The sequence below is a fragment of the Peromyscus leucopus genome, chromosome 7 (genome assembly GCF_004664715.2).
Source record: "Peromyscus leucopus breed LL Stock chromosome 7, UCI_PerLeu_2.1, whole genome shotgun sequence".
NCBI classification, from domain to species: domain Eukaryota; kingdom Metazoa; phylum Chordata; class Mammalia; order Rodentia; family Cricetidae; genus Peromyscus; species Peromyscus leucopus.
In genome coordinates this window covers 36,502,572-36,520,045 of record NC_051069.1, presented here as the reverse complement: position 1 = coordinate 36,520,045, position 17,474 = coordinate 36,502,572, and the positions used below count along the sequence as shown (strand labels likewise).

At 38.2% G+C, this 17,474-nt stretch overlaps 1 protein-coding gene across 3 annotated transcripts in view; it reads right to left on the bottom strand.

Annotated features, from left to right (window-relative positions):
• Positions 1–187: 187 nt before the first annotated feature.
• The window catches only part of Stt3a (STT3 oligosaccharyltransferase complex catalytic subunit A), a 32,537-nt gene continuing 15,250 nt past the window's right edge, over positions 188–17,474 (bottom strand). For all 3 annotated transcript variants that reach the window (XM_028858412.2, XM_028858413.2, XM_037207623.1), the window contains exons 9-18: positions 16,610–16,790; positions 15,104–15,259; positions 13,831–13,922; positions 11,567–11,722; positions 11,147–11,335; positions 8,429–8,545; positions 8,210–8,312; positions 5,330–5,518; positions 4,325–4,440; positions 188–2,994 (exon numbers count right to left, since the gene is read on the bottom strand). In XM_028858412.2, coding sequence (XP_028714245.1) covers positions 2,956–2,994; positions 4,325–4,440; positions 5,330–5,518; positions 8,210–8,312; positions 8,429–8,545; positions 11,147–11,335; positions 11,567–11,722; positions 13,831–13,922; positions 15,104–15,259; positions 16,610–16,790 — 1,338 coding nt within the window. In that variant the 3' untranslated portion in view covers positions 188–2,955. The remainder of the gene's footprint in view (positions 2,995–4,324; positions 4,441–5,329; positions 5,519–8,209; positions 8,313–8,428; positions 8,546–11,146; positions 11,336–11,566; positions 11,723–13,830; positions 13,923–15,103; positions 15,260–16,609; positions 16,791–17,474) is intronic.

The window sequence follows — 17,474 nt, the reverse complement described above, 5'->3', positions numbered from 1 at the left end:
AAAGACACTTGGAGAAATCTACATATAGAGTGTTTTTTCAAAAAAAAAAAAAACTTGACTATGCACACATGAAAATCCAGAGTGCCTGGCACAGTGGATACCACCAAAAAAGATGCAACCAAGAGGTCTGGGGGGAAGAACAGACAAATACTCATTGGAATAACTGCATTTCTTAACATTAGAAAAGTAGAGAACAATGGGCCAGTGCCTTTATAATGCAAAATAGTGACAGTCTGGAATTCTTTACCCCGCTATGCATTGAGTATGAATAGAAGAGATCCAGGAATTTACTCCCCCCCCCCCACGCACTTTCTTAAGAAGATACTTAGAAATGGCAAATCAATAAAAAAGGCAAAAGATTAACAAATACAACAGTGAAATAATACAACTCAACAAACTTGGAGAGTTAACCAATTCAAGCTGAAAAATAAAAGACATTCTTAAAAGTAAACAATGTAGTCAGGTGTGGTAGCCTGATTATATACCTAGAATCCCAATAGAGGCAGGAGAATCAGGAATTCAAAGCCAACCCCTGCTACAAAAGACCCTGTCTCAAAAAAGCCAAAGTTGGTTAATGAATGTATTTGATCACATTAAGAGAAAATAGGCACAAATGAAAGAGAATTGGCTAGGGAGTGAGGGGGTAGGAGAGATTTATAATAGGTACTAAAAATTAAATTACTTCCTAAAAGAAGTTATAGAGGAAAAATAGTAACTAGCTGGCTATAGTGGCCCACACCTGTAATCTCAACACTTGGGAGGTAGAGGCAAGAAAATTACAAGTTCAAAGCCAGCCTAAGTACATGGACCTGTCTTAAAAACAACCACCATCCAAAATTAACAGTATATAACACATCTTAACTGAGAATAACGGAAAGATAAAAGGTAATCACAGCTATAACATGACAGTAAAAATATGTCACAATATGTAAGGCAGTGGTTCTCAACCTTATTTGGAGACCCTTTAAAAATACAGTTGTTTTTGTTTCTAGTTCTAACTGTAATTTTGCTACTGTTATGAATCAAAGTAAATATTTTTGGAGACAGAGGTGTACCAAGGGGTCCCAACCCACGAGTTAAGAACCACTGATATAAGGGATGGTGAAAAGGTACTAATTTCTGTTCCCACCCAAATCAATGCTACCTCAAACTACAATACCAAAACATAACAAAGCAAGTTACTAATGGTCAGGCAAGAGGCAATAATGGGAGGTCAGCATAATTGAATGTGGAGTCTCTAGAGGGTGAATGGGTGTGTGGGAAGGGATGTGTGAAAGTGTATTGTTTTTTAGATGGATTTTTTTTTTTACACTAAGTGGACTATAACTGAAAATGAAAGCAATTTAAAAAAAAAAAAATCTGTGTAAACTAGAAAATATCAAAATCCCAGGAGTTAAAATAGTATGAAAAAAGGTTATCCCATTTATACTATAGAGAAAGCTTACTAATAATCTGTAATATTGATAAATCTCAGATTAACCTTTCCCAGTAGGCAGTAATTATGTATATAAATCAAGTAATATATTTACATATAGGAAATCAAATCTTCTGTTAAATCTAAATTTCAACCACAGTTAAAGTACATGGTACATAAACTGGCTTGAAGGTGAAGTCCTTAGGTATACAAGTGTACCTAAGCATATATGCACAGAGTACTAATGTGACTATCTAAAAGTCATATAATTCCTGTCTTCTTAAACAGGTTCAACTAATTTTTTAAGACAGTTTATATACATCAGTGATTATGTCCTATGTTGTTAAATACATGAAATGTCCTATTATACTGAACAGAAAGCTGCTTATCTTGGCATAAAATAACTATGAGACCTGTGCTTTGAAGTTAAAACATTTTTGAAAGTCTCTTTTCTTACAGTCAGACTGGCAATGATCTCTAGGTACCTGCTAGTAGCCACACTTCCTACTTCCTAGTTATATATTTAGCAAGGCCTTCAAAACCAGGTAATCAAGCCTGAAGTGGCATATGAACACAGCAGATTGACACTAAGAAAAACAGAAGCTCATGGTGGAAACCCCAAGAGATTTAGTGCAGTCTACAGGACAAGAGCAAAGAGCCATTTACTGTGTTTCAGATTTAGTGAAGTACTGAAAAACCTAAATGTCATATAGGTACATACAACTATATCTGATTCCAGAAACATCTACTGACCCATCAACCTCTATATGTGATGTCAGAGGAGTGTCTTCCTCTCAGATTAATATGTTTCACTGAGTCTTAAAAACTCCTGGATTAGTCACATTTGGTTCACTACCTGCTTAGAATAAGAAAAACCCTCACTAGTTTAAAAGAATCCTGGTGAGATCGGGAATACTTAGCAACTTTCTGTCCTTACAAAGCCAAAGATCTTCTAAAGAAAGACATTGAGAACATAGGTATAACAGCAAGAAAGCTGTCTTCCTTGCTCAGAAATAGCACTCTTCCGGTCCCATAAACATTTATTCATTTGATAAAAATTTTTATTAAGCACCCATTATATGCAAAGCATTGTACCAGGTGCTATAAAACAAGAAGTGTGAAAAAGTTTTTATATTTGTAGAACCAGAGCTAGTCCTTGAGTTTGCTGATAGGAAAGAGAAAGAAAATGCTATTTGGTTCATCTGGGGACCTAGAGCATGGATATGGTCTTCCATCCAATCACTTCTGTGATCCTCAAATCAGCCAATTTAAGTCAAAACAAATAAGGCACATTAAAAAAAAAAAAAAAAAATACCCCCTTTTAATTGACCAAGTAAAGCCATGACATTTCATTTGGTAACCTGCTCAGAATTATAAAAATCATTTCATTTGGCCCAGCCCATACTGTCCAGGGCAAAACTTCCAGACAATTCTAATCCCATCCGGCTCTGTTCTTATAAACTGTATATATAAAAAAAAAATCTTCGGCGTCTTCAATATGACGCGCTCAGTGCGAAGCATATCAGGGCACAATGTAACATTTATGTCCTTGACAAGCCTCGATTATCCAGGTCCTTTACCTGCAACATAAAGACAACAGTTTAGTATGTATCCTAAGTTTTTCTTTGGCAACATCTACTAGTTCCACAGAGCAGAAAAGATCACACTAGACTCTGTTGCTTGTTTGACAATGTGAATAGATAAGCATGGATTAGAGTTTACCTACTGTCAACTTAGCCTTTAAGAAACAGTATAGACTAACTATGGCACTGACCAAAAGACCTCAATCATTCTTTTTATTCTGTTACTTGAGATATATGTAGCCTAGGCTGGCCTCAAACTCAATCCCCTGCCTTTGCTACCCTAGGCATAGATGCTATATCTGGTTCAACCTGTTCTCATATAAAAGATATAACACATTCCTACATGACATCATGTGATTCTATGTCAAAAATTCAGCAAAAAGAAAACATAGTTCAAAAACACATACACATGCATTTCCCCCAACTCCCAAGCTATTTCAAACCCTACCTAGAACACTATTGCTGAACCAAGTACAGAGGCCACATCTATAATACAACCATTCCAGAGGCTGAAGAAATGGGATCTGAGTTTAAAGCCAACCTGGAATAAATAGTACTTTTAAGACTAGCCTGTAAGGCATCCTGAGACCCTATCCCCAAAACCATAAGGAAAGAAGAAAGAAAAAAGTACTGGTCTGGCAAATGTTTCAGTGGGTAAAGGCACTTGCCATCCATCCTGGTAACTTGATTTGGATCTCCAGGACCCATATGATAAAAGAACTGACCCCTACAAGCTGTCCTCACATGTAGCATACATTTATAATACCTCCTCCTATATAAAAATGTAGTAAAAGAATTTTTTTTTAAAGAAAAAGAAATGTTGGCATAACAACTGCCAATCCTCTATAAAAATAATCAAAAATATGATTAGTAACACTTTGGCCTAACTAGATAGCTTAGCAGGTAAAATTGCATACAAGCCTGATGACCTGAATTCAGTCTCGGGAATCTATTAAAATGTAAAGAGACTCCACAAAGTTGTACACATACACACACACACACACACAATTTAAAAATAATTAACACTTCAAGTAAGTTACAAGCTCCTTTGAAACCAGATGCCATTAAAAATGTCCCTATTTAGCCGGGCAGTGGTGGCACACGCCTTTAATCCCAGCACTCGGGAGGCAGAGGCAGGCGGATCTCTGTGAGTTCGAGGCCAGCCTGGGCTACCAAGTGAGTTCCAGGAAAGGCGCAAAGCTACACAGAGAAACCCTGTCTCGAAAAACCAAAAAAAAAAAAAAAAAAAAAAAAAAAAATGTCCCTATTTGGAAAAATTGTATACTAGAACAAGATCAGTTTTCTGAGCTGTGTAGCACCTACTCACCTTGTATATCCTGACCAGCCAATGTTCTGTGGTATATGCTTCCTCCAGGACATCAAGCTCAAAGTCTTTATTACCGATCTCAGCATTTCGAACACGGTCAAAGCCTGGCGGACGCTCTAAAAGCAACAAGAGAAAAATCTTTTCTATTCTGCAAGTTAATTTCCTAAAGAGATGGAAGCTATACACCAACTACTGCATTGATGGCCCTTCCTCAGCCTGCACTTTGACTAGAATCTGCAAGACAGAGCATTAGATAGAAATGGCAAATCAAGTGCTACCCTAGTTGCGTCCTGCCCAATGTGATGCTTGGCAGAGTCCATGAAGCTTATAAGTCTACAAGGTGAATTTCAAGCGTCTCTACTCCTGAAGACTGTTATCGAGAGACCTAACACTAGTAACCCTTCCATGGATCATGAGTTCAAGACTTTTATATACTGCAAAAGTTTTCCCAGATGCAGAAACAAAACTGAAATGGACAGGATCTAACCTGACCAAATGTATTCATCTAAAAAGTGAAAAAGTACTTATTTCTTTATCCCTTAGTCCTTCTCACACTATAATATTCTTTATTGAGACATTCACAATAAAAGGTCAATTTTTGTTTGTTTGTTTGTTTGTTTGTTTGTTTTGTTTTTCAAGACAGGGTCTCTCTGTGTATCCCTGGCTGTCCTGGAACTTGCTCTGTAGACGAGGCTGGCCTCAAACTCATAGAGAGCCTCCTGTCTCTACCTCCCAAGTGCTGGGATTAAAGGCATGTGCCACTATCACCCAAGCAAAAGATAATGTTTTAAAGTACAGAATTCAGAGGCAGACTGAGTTTGAATTCTATCATGTGATATTAGCTAGTTCAGTAACCTGTTATTTATTTCAATTTCTTCATTAATATTAGTTTCTATCTTCTGGGCTCCTGTGAGGACTAAATGAGTTAAAGAGATTAAGAGCAGAACCTGGAAAACACGTATATGTTAGCTATCACTCTTGTTGACAGTATTATGAATCACTCACTGGCTTCTGTGTAGACCTGCCCAAAGCGGTAGTAACACATTTTGTACATAAGGCAGTTGAGCAGCACTGGAGACCCCTCACGATCCACACGGAATTCCCCAGTTGGAGTATAGTAGTCATTCTCCTTGATATGTCTTCCTGTATCTGTGCTTCCTCCAATCCGGACCATCCAAAGAAACTTGTTGATATCTAGAGGAAAAAGGAAAGGACTGTGTATCAGAAAGGCTGTTGGATATAAATAACTCAATGAAAATGTCACTATTCCTAAGGAAATTTCCATCACACTTTTCTAATAAGGAAAGCTGTCATTTAACTCTGTAAAAACAAGAAATAGTGTGTGAGCAAAGCATTTCCTAAAAATACAAAACTTTTATTAGAAATTATTTGTTAAAGGCTGAAATTGTATGCTATTAGTCCAGTCTTAAGCCACAACTGAAAGTATTCCTAGAAATCAGGAAGAGATAAGCTATTGCAAGCAGTAGCCAGTAACCACATATACTTAAGTAAGCACCTGAAGTATTATTGATACCAATTTAGGGGTGCTGTAAGAGTATAATACACAGTGGAAACTAGGCACATTGATGCCTATCTGTAATCCCAGCACTGGGAGGCTGAGAGAAGAGTTTCAGGAATTTAAGGCCAGCCTGGGCTGCACAGCATCAAGCTTTCATAATAAAAGAATCTGTACTATGATCAAATATTTTATTTTAAGCCTTCATAAACATTCAATAAAAAGTGAAACTAGAAGCCAGGTGTAGTAGTACATGACTTTAACCCTAGCACTTGGGAGACAGAGGCAGGTGGATCACTGCTAGTTTAAGGTTAGCCTGGTCTACATAGTGAGTTCCAGGCCAGATATCTCTCCATAGTGAGATCCTGTCTGAAAAAAAATTTTTTAATGAGTAAAAAGGGCCAGGCGATGGTGGCACACACCTTTAATCCCAGCGCTTGGGAGGTAGAGGCAGGCAGATCTCTGTGAATTCAAGGCCAGCATGGGCTACAGAGTGAGTTCCAGGAAGGGCTCCAAAGCTTCACAGAAAAACCTTGTCTCAAAAAACAAAACCAAAAAAAATAAATAAATAAAAAGTTAAAATTAAGAACACTGAAAACATGTAAGATATGTCCAAGAAGAAATGAAACTTTCCTAAAAGCAACAGAAAATGTATTTCCAAAGACCTGTTAATTGCTTTAGAAAACATCATCCTGCCTGTGCCTATAATCTCAGCACCAAAGAAGCTAAATTAAAAGTAGACTAAGAGTTCAAGGCCAACCTAGGCAGCATCACAAGCCTCCTGCCTTGCATTCCGAATGCTAGGACTATAGCTATCAGCATACTCCACCATCCATTACCTCACTTATTGTTTAATAAAACCAAGAAAAGAATAATGACTAAAGGCTGAAGGTGAGTTGGGAATGAGCAACTGAAGCAAAATCAAACACAACTGAGACTGTCTTTGGGCACACAATACTGTGGGAGGTGGGATGTTTAAAATTCAGAAAGTATTCACCGACAGACACAACTGAATGTTGAAATGACAACATTAACAGCCACAATAATAATCACTCTCAAACTTTCAGAACTCCTACTAAAACAGGTTTTAGTTTTGGGGGAGTTTTATTTATTTTTTTTGTTTTTCAAGGCAGGGTTTCTCTGCTTAGTCCTTGCTATCCTGGAACTCACTTTGTAGACCAGCCTGGCCTTGAACTCAGAGTTCCTCCTGCCTCTGCCTCCAGAAGGCTGGGATTAAAGGTGTGTGCCACCACCTCCCAGCCTAATACAGTTTAATAACACGTCTTGAGGATTGTCTTTCATGACTGTCACATGCATGTTTTCACAGAGCTAGATATTGAATATTCTGCATTATTTTTAATGTCTTTTAAAAAAAAAAAAAAGACTAGTTCCCACAGTTACATTATTGTCAAATCATCATTCTTTCAACAACTCAAAAATATGACATCATCTCCAAAGGAAGTTCAGGGGTTTTTTTTCCCTGTTTTTCTGACTAAGTCTTTCTTTGCATACAATTAGCTAGTATGCAACAATCTGACTTCACAAAATCTGATTTTTCACCACGTTTTTCTAGTCCTGCATAATAACAAGTTAAAGAAGTAGTTTTCCCATAGTCGTCGTCGTCGTCGTCGTTATAAAACATCTATATCGCCATTACAAACATACCCAAGTGAAAAAGACAAATAAAATCAAGTACAGACGAAAATGTAGAGCAACTGAGAATTGTACAGTGCCTGCCACACAAACTAAGGACCTAAGTTCAGATCCTAAACAACCCATTAAAAAAATAAGCCCAAGCCAGGCGGTGGTGGCCCACTCCTTTAATCCCAGCCTAGTCTACTGAGCCCGGAGTTTTAAAATACAAAGATTTGAGAGTATAGCTCAGTGGGGAAGTGCTTGCCTAACACATGTAAGCTCTAGGCATCAATCCCCAGCACTGAAAAAACAAACAAACAAACAACCTAAGTAACTGAAGACAGGAATTATTGGTTCTGGGCACTAATGTTAAAGATGCTTATTTAAGTTTAGGGCCACGAGACAACCACTTATTTTAAACTTCCAGAATTGTTTAACTTTTAAAAATATAAACAGGTATTATTAACTTCAGTTTTGTGAAAGTTAATTTTACTTTGTGTACACACACACACAATTATTTCTTTAAAAAGAGAAAATAAAGCCAGATGCTGCAGGCCTGTAGCTATAGCACCAGGGAGGTAGAAGATCAGTAGTTCAAGGTCATCCTTATGGACACAGCAAGTTTAAGGCTAGCCTGAGTCACATGAGACTCTCAAAAACAAATATATATAAATAAAACAGTAAGTGATTCACTACATTTTCTAAGACTCTAGACATAATATCAAGTACATTACCATCAGAGGAATACCCTGTAAGGCCTCCAAAAATGACAAGCACATAGCTGACATCCAGCTCCCTCATGATTTCATAGGCTTTTTCTTCTGTGGATGCCATTGCCTAGAAAAATAAGTGTACAATTCTCAAAGAAAAATCTCAAGTCAACCTCCTCTCCTAGTAATGAGTTTCCCAGTAGACCTCATATATCAGACACTCAATGGACCCTTTTACCTTACCTGCCCTACTCGAGAAATATGAGTATTATTCCATGTGTTATTATCCACTAAAATTGTCCGATTTGCCATTGCAGTAATTTGGTAGCCATAATCCCACCATGACATGACCTTTGCATCCTAAAACAAGAATGAAAATAAGAAAACGTTCATCTCACTGCTCTTAAAAACCAAATGAAGAGTGGAAGGACAACTTTGATAAGACTTGTCTAATTAATAAACTTCTTTACAAAGTAATGTACTCCTAACAAGAAAATAAAATTGAGGCACCTTTCTTCAGTAGCCTTAATTGACCTTTGCTTCCTATTTGAGCTTAAAGTAGAATCGGTATTTTGATTTTTCAGGAAATATGTACTATACAGTTTAGGAAAATGTTGTCCCACAAGAAAATAGTTATAACTAAATAAACAGAATCTCAGTTACACTTTTGCCTTTGGGACATAATGCAGAGCCTTGTACTGGTACAAGAGCAGAAATGCCTCAGTCTTTATGGTCGTCAACTTAGCCTTTGTAGGCTGAGGCACATGCTGCAGAGGACAGAGACCTTGGTGATAACAGCCATGCCTGAAAGCTGCTTATGGCAAACTTCACTTAACACTGTCAACAGAGTTTTGTTATGTTTGTAGTAGTTTAAAAACAGGTATTTTAGGTAGTTGTTTTTGGTGTCATTAAGAATGTCATACTCTATTCTTTTTTCTTTTTCTTTTTTCCCTTACCACTCATTGTTACCCAGATCTTTAAAAAATACCTCCCACGGCCGGGCGGTGGTGGCGCACGCCTTTAATCCCAGCACTCGGAAGGCAGAGGCAGGCGGATCTCTGTGAGTTCGAGGCCAGCCTGGGCTACCAAGTGAGTTCCAGGAAAGGCGCAAAGCTACACAAGAGAAACCCTGTCTCGGAAAAAAAAAAAAAAATACATCCCATATCCAGGAAGTACTAATTACAAAGATTGCTGACCACACCAAGTTTTACACTGAAATTTAACTTCATTGCTCTGACTGCCTGTTCTGGTTTAACTCATCTGTGAAGCATTTTCCCTGAGCTCTTTTCTGAAAGATCCCATGTAGAGCAGCCTTGACTTTCCATTTTCTATTGATGAACAGACTGCTTAGAAAAAATGAGAATTTTACTGTGAACAGAATGGAATCGGACAATAAAGATGGATGATCATTTTCAGTACTGTATCTGAAGTGGGAAATAGCACAACTAGAAGCCTCTAACATTGTCTAGTATTTTACATGATCTGTTCATAAAATTCTTTTTCTGTTTGAAAGAATGTTCATCTAAAAGAAAATGCTGTAAATATTTATAACAACACCTTTTTAAACCAGGCCAAAAAGAAAAAAAAAGGTTTGGGGGAACAAGTTAATATATAAAGTGGTTTTATAGAAAACAGCAATTGTCTTGTACATTTTGATTTCATTTGTAATACAGTTTGTAGTATTGGAAGAAAAGGATTCTGTGATTGTCTAAGTGAATTATGAATTATGTTATAAATGCAAAGAGGAGACAATATTAAAAACCATATTTACTAAAAAAAAAAAATTGGGGCACCTGCTCCTCCATTCAGGAAATAGTTTACATAGTTTACATTATATACAATCCAACATTCCCAAATACCCTAATTCCAGATCATTGAAACAAGCATAATGGATCAAGAGGTATGGGGGACTATGAAGTACAGCTAAGACAGCTTGATGTCATTAGGTAAATTAAATTTTTTTCTTTAGAGATAGGGTCTCACCATGTACATCAGGCTGGCCCCAAACTCAGAGGTTTACCTGCCTCTGCATTCTCAATGCTATATTAAAGGAATGTGCCAACACTCCTGGTTTGTCAATAGGTAATTTTTAATAAGTGACCCTTAATAACATTATAAAATCATTATAAAATTTATAAAAACATTATAAAATTATTACAAAGGTAGAAGGGAAAACACAAACCACAAAATATGTTGGCAAGGATTAAAGGATTCTTAGTTTGAGGGCTGGGTACACAGTTCAGTGATAGAATATGTACCTAGCATATGTTAAGGTTCTGGGTTTAATGCCCAACACTACTTTTAAAAAAAATTCTTAGTTTGGGTATTTAGCAAATCTGACTCAGAAATACTATTTCCAATGGCTACTTCAAAAGAAATCACTTCAGATCCTCAAAAAAACATAACTTACAATGTTTAATGTCATTATTATTAGGTGGTAACTGTTTACCTTGATTCTGATTCTAGTTTCTATTTTTTTTATAGCAAACATATTTAACATTTTCTTCTTTTGAAACTGGGTTAATCTATCCTATATTAAAACCACTACCATATCAACACAAATGTCCAAACAGAATCTAGCATTTAAGATACTCTCGAACAATGGTTTTCACCCTTCCTAATGCTTCAACCCTGTAATATAGTTACTCATGTTGTGGTGAATCCCAACCATAAAATTATTTTTGTTGCTACTTAATAACTGTAATTTTGCTACTGTTATGAATTGTAATATAAATGTTTTTGGAGACAGGGGTTTGCCAAAGGGGCTGCAACCCACAAGGTGAGAAACACTATTTCAGATGAACACCCTCAATAGAGGTTGGTCTTTAAAGCTTACTAAAAACTGAGAGTCTAAATTTCAAATTTTTCTAAGCTTCCTATCCATCTAAAAGATGTCATATTCACTACAACATCAAGTTTCTTCGACACTATCTAACTATCCAACTCCTCACAAATTTTTACCTCTGGTGTATTGTGACGAAGCCAATAATATGCTTCTCGGAAGTCATCAAAAATGATCCTACTGCCATCCCCACCACGGGCCGACAGTACAATAGAAGGAGAAGAGTAGGCTTCACTGGTTACCCAAGTTGAATGAAAAGTGTAGGTGATAAGAAAAAAAGCCATGACCAGTATCATTCCACTTGCCACCTACAGAAGAAAGAATTGTACAGTAAACCAAACACACAGACAGCTTCTTACGTGCGATCAAAATATGTTGGGCTACCCAAGTTAATTCTGACTTCCCAAGACATTGCTGTAATACCCGTCTCAAACACACACAGGCATGGGCACGCACACACACACACACACACACACACACACACACACACACACACACACACTTTCCCCAGTCAATGTGTTACTTAAATCTCATCTCACCTCATTCTTAATAGGGTAAGTAGAATCCTGTTGCTTCTTGCTCTTCTTGTCTGGGCGACTTATATCCAGATTCTTCATGTATGTGGACAGCACCTGGGAGACACCAATGCCAGAAAGAATGCACATAACAGGTGCCAACACCAGCATTAGACGCACCTAAAAAGAACAAGAATCATGATCAGTATTGACAAGACTTCAGTCTATCAGAAGACTGACTATGACACCAATTTAGCAATTTTTGACAACTGTTCTACTTCAGCAAAAGTGAAACAGAGAATATGTGGTATAGCTATAGCCTAACAGAAGTATTTTTTTTTTTTAAAGATTTTTATTTATTTATTATTTATACAATGTTCTGTCTGCATGTATGCCTGCAGGCCAGAAGAGGGCACCAGATCTAATTACAGATGGTTGTGAACCACCATGTGGTTGCTGGGAATTGAGCTCAGGACCTCTGGAAGAGTAGTCAGTGCTCTTAACCACTGAGTCATCTCTCCAGCCCCCAAAAGTAAGTATTTCTTAAACTTTGTCGAACTTGAGCCAGTTGCAGTGGAAATCTGTAATTCCAGCAATCAAGATGCTGGGAAAAGAAGATCAAAAAGTTCAAGGCCAGGACTAGAGAGACGGCTCAATGGCTTCTGAGCAGATACTGCTCTTCTAGAGGACCTAAGTTAAGCCATGTTGGGCAGTTGACAACTGCCTAGAACTCAGATCCGTCATGTTCGTCTGGACTCTGTGGGAACCTGTACCTGCACATATGCATGTAGACACCTACAGCAAGGGCTGGAGAGACAGCTCAGCAGTTTAAGACTGTAAGAGTATGTGGTGCTTTTCCAGAGGACTGGAGTTCTGTTCCCAATACCCCTGCTGCTAGGCAACTCAAGGAGATCTGATGCCCTCTTCTGGACTCTAGAAGCACCTCCTAGCATGAAGCATACACAGACACATACACATAAGTAAACATAATAAATGATAGTCTTTGGAGTTGAAGAGATGACTCAGTGGTTTAAGATCATCTACTGCTCTTGCAGAGAAATTGAGTTGAGTTCCCAGCACACATATGGGGTGGCTCACAATAGCCTGCCTCTGGCCCCCATAGCACCTTCACTAACATGCACATACCAACACACAGATACACACACACACACACACACACACACACATAATTAAAACTTAGGGGGAAAAGAAGACCTTGTCTCAAAAACCATAAATATAAATGACAAACTCGGATAAATGTGTCTAAATGTGTCTAGGTTCTGAAAGATAATATAAAATTTTAACTTTTTTATATACTTATTTTTGCTCATTTTGTTTTCTGAGATAGAGTCATGTTGCCCAGACCATGTAGAACCTGAACTAATGGTTCTACTTCCCAAGTGCTGGGACTACAGGTGTATGCTACCATCCCCAATAAAAATACATTTTTAATTGCTATTTCTGATTTGACAAAGTAAAAAAAAAAAGGGGGGGGGGCTAGTGAGATGGCCCAGAAGTTAGGAGCACTAGCTGCTCTTTCAGAGGACCCAGTTCAATTCCCAACACCAACACAGCAGTTTATAGTCCAGTCCCAGAGGATTTAACTCCCTCTTCTGGATTCTGAAGATGCCAAGTATCCACGTGGTGTACAGACACACACTCAAACACCCATAAACATAAAATAAAAAAAAAAAAAAAAAAAAAACAATAAAAAATGTTTCAGGGTTGGGGATTTAGCTCAATGGTAGAGCGCTTGCCTAGCAAGCGCAAGGCCTTAGGTTCAGTCCTCAGCTCTGAGAAAAAAAAAAAAAGGTTTCAAAATAGTGTAAGAAATATGTTAGTACCTTACATAAAATCCTTCCCTGTCTTAACAGCAAAGCAGTAGACAGTACTCTCAAGGCTTTAAGATAAAAAATCCGCACCAGGAGCTAGGGAGTGGCTTATGGTTAAGCTTCTGGCTCTTCTAGGGAACCTAGATTTGGTTTCTAGCATCTACATCAGGTGGCTCAAAATTGCCTGTAACTCCAGTTCCATGTAAATATGTTTCTTTAATCTGCTCCAATTCAATGAAGTGCCTAATACAAGGTTATGAACTCAAGAAAATTAGACCCCACAAACAGATGTCAATGTCTATGTATTCCAAAATAGGATTAACAACAGCAAGCAGCTTTGCATAATCACCAGTTTTTTTGGTTTTTTTTGTTTTTTTAAATTCAGCCAGGCAAAAAAGAACAAACAAGAAAGCACTCAGAGTCACGGATAGTTTGGCTAGAACTGGAATTCCTCACCATTACAGCTGAAAAGTACATGCTGGTCACACCATACATGATGATAAAAATCCGAGCATCAGACAGGTTACTAAAGCAGTAATAGAGGCCAACTACAAAAGAGGAAAGAAAAGTAAGCAGCTGAGCCCTGTAGACAGAAACCTATAAGGAAAAATATCTTCATTATATGACTGGATGACTTCACACATTCACCTCAGTAATTCTAGGAATCTATTCTAAATAAAATGATGCAAAGATGTTTACTACAGTATTCTTAAATACCAAACAACCACAAATAATCTATATGTCTAGCAGAAGAGATGGTTAATTACCCTATATTTTAAGTATAAAATACATTAAGGTATTACTATGTTATAGGTCCTTGTCCTCTTCCACATCTTTACACACTTCTATAGATGAAAATTTATTTCCATAAATTCTAAATCAGCAGAAATTATTTTTCCCCAGGCCTCAGTCATGCTAGGCAAGGATCCCTCCCCTGACATAGCCCTAGACTCATGCCTAATCATGATCTCATTCACACTCAACAAATAAGCAAATGAATGCACCTGTTAAGATGGGTTGTTTGGGCTGGGTGTGGTGTCATGTCCCAGGACTTGCAAGGAAGGTAGAGGCAGGCAGATATCTGTAAGTTTGAAGCCAGCCTGCCCTATATAGCAAGTTCCAGGTCAGCCACAAATACACAATAGACCCTGTCTCAAAATTAATTAATACTGAAAATGGGTTTTTCGTTACAACTTTTTGAGAATGTTTCACTATGTAGCCCAGAATGAACTCAAACTCACAATCCTCCTGCCTAAGGCTTCCAAGTACAGATATTCATCACTGCCTCTGATTTAAAATGTCAATGATGGTAGGACAGGTAGTAAGAACTAGTGCAAATGTACCTTTTTGTGTGTTTTTTAACTTATCTCTGTTGTTTTCACCATATAAAAACCATTTTAACTATAAAAACTCAACACAGAACTTCAATATAGCAAAGAAGAAAACTGGGTAAAAGGAGAAGGAACATGCTATGAGTACTAAGTATAAGTACCCACATGGGGCAGCTCATATGCCCATAACTCCACCTCCAGGGCACTGGACACCCTCTTCTGGTCTCTGCAGACACCTGCACTCATATATAAATACATACATACATACACACATACATAAAGATATTTTTTAAAACATAATAAAAATTAAATATTTAAAAAGTAAGGATGAGGGTAGTCAATATATTTGGAATCAAAGGATGATTCATATGAAGGTCACTTCAAACTGCAAGACAGACCTGGGAACATAAAGACGAGAAGCTGCAGATCAAAATAGTAGGAGGACCAGGTTGTGGGCTGGTGCTCAGACACAGACGCAATGATGGGGATGTTGTTCTTAGCGTAAGAAGGATCCAGCAGAGAGTAGAAACGCCCTGTCCAGGGAGAAATTTTTCCTGGAAGAGAAGGTAATAAATATTTCACATATAGTCCTAAAACATGAAGCTAAAATGCTAAGTAATCACAACATCCCACTTCACTTTTATTATTAGCGTGCCTGTGTAGTATGTGTGAGTATGTAGAGCAGTGTTCAAGTAAGAAGGCAACTTGTGGGAGCTGGTTCTTGCCTTCCCCCTTGTCTGAGGCAGGACCTCTTCTACTGTTTCTGCCACACCATATTCCAGACTAACTTACCTCCAAGCTTCTGAGAGATTGTACTGTCTTAGTTACCCATTTCATGAGTGCAGGTTTGTGCAAAAAGCATTTTTATCCACAACATTCCATTTGAGTGAAATTCTGAGATAAAAAAGGACTATTTTTGCTTTACTTACCATCAGTAATATTTACAGAGTTTTGCTCCTGTTCTTTTAAACTTGAGAGTATTTTTTTCAACATAACAATTTGGTTATATCTAAACTCACAGGGGAAGAGAGTTAAGAGAAGCCTACTGGTAAGGAGGATCTTAGGCTTAATCTGGTCAAATCAAGAAATCAAGCCAGGCGGTGATGGCGCACACCTTTAATCCCAGCACTCAGGAGGCAGAGGCAGGTGGATCTCTGTGAGTTCGAGGCCAGCATGGTCTACAGAGTGAGATCCAGGAAAGGCACCAATGCTACAGAGAAACCCTGTCTGGGGAAAAAAAAAAAAACCCGAAAGAAATTAAGGCCAACTCCAGAATCTAAGTGAACTAGGTCCTCATCCTGCTATGAGTTAGAAAAATCAAATTAGCTTCTGAGATGTATAAGTTAAAAAAAAAAAATGGAGACTGTCAACTAAACTAAATAGCCATGATTTAGTTTCCATAGCATGAGTGCCATGACTTCAAGTATGACCAAGAGTATAAGAATTTCTACATACCAACCAATAGAAAAAAAGAAAGCTGAAAAAAGACCGGCAAAGCAGTTCTTCAAAGACACTCCGCCATGCTAAATCCAAACAGGCTAACAAACCGAAGGTTTTAAAAAGTAGAACTTTGAGGCTGGAGAGATAGCAGTTAAGAGCACTTGCTGCTCTTGCAGAGGACGGGGCTCAGTTCCCAGCACCCACAATTGTCTACAACTCCAGTTCTAGGGGATCTGATGCCTTCTTCCGGTTTCCTCAGGGGCCAGGCACACATGGCACACAGACATACATACAGACAAGACACCCATACACACAAAATTCATCCTTTTTAAATGCTTGACTTTAGTGCTTGAAATAAAGAAACAGAAGAGAGGAACTTGTGTGGTGAGCAAACAGGCGTCTTTTTGGTATTTATCCTACGTCCGTATCCGTGCATATCTAACTCTAAAGATGTGCTCCTCTACCTGTCAGCATGAGGAGTGCTCCCACGGTGAGGAGGACAAAGCCAACCAGTGAGATAACACTTCGGAAAAGAACTTCAAATTGCTGTGGATTCAACTTGCTGCGCAGATAATCTACGAAGGCATGGATCTGACAGAGACCAAACACTCCAAAGGCTGCCATGTGTTCTGATGAAAGGACAGGCTGGGGGAAGTGGGTGACATATACGGCAGTATTAGGAGCAAAACAAACAGAATGAGCTCATCCAAGACTGGCATTCTCCTGATCTACTTCAGCCCAAGGAGTCCAACGAGTTTTGAAGTTCCAAAATGAACGAGGATCAATACAGAGAAGGGCTTAATTGACCGAATATATTTTCCAAAGAATGTCTGGAGTCTAACAAAGCATATCATACACTATGACAACCCCATCTGTGCCATTTGCTCTGGTTACTTCCTTAGTGTGGCTGCAATTTTCTCCCAACTCCCTTTCACTAAAACTCATCATTTAAAATTCAATGTAACAGTCCTCTCCAAACCCGACAAATCAATAGCTCCTATGTCTCGAGCACTGATATGTCTCCTTTAGTATATAATTACTCTTTTCCACAGACCGTGGTTCACTAACTCTAGTGGGCATCATAACCAATGGGAATGTTAGTAGGTTGCTGAGCCCCACCCCAGAGTCAGTGACTCAACAGGTCTCTTTTACTGTTTCATTTGGCTTGGTTTAGTTTGGTCTGGGTTCTTTTGTTTGTTTGTTTGTTTGTTTGTTCAGATCTGTTTGTTGAGACAGGGTTTCATGTATACCAGGCTGGGCTTGAACTTGACTAAAGTCCAGGATGACCTTGAATTCTTAATCCTCCTTTCTCTACAGAATCTACATTTT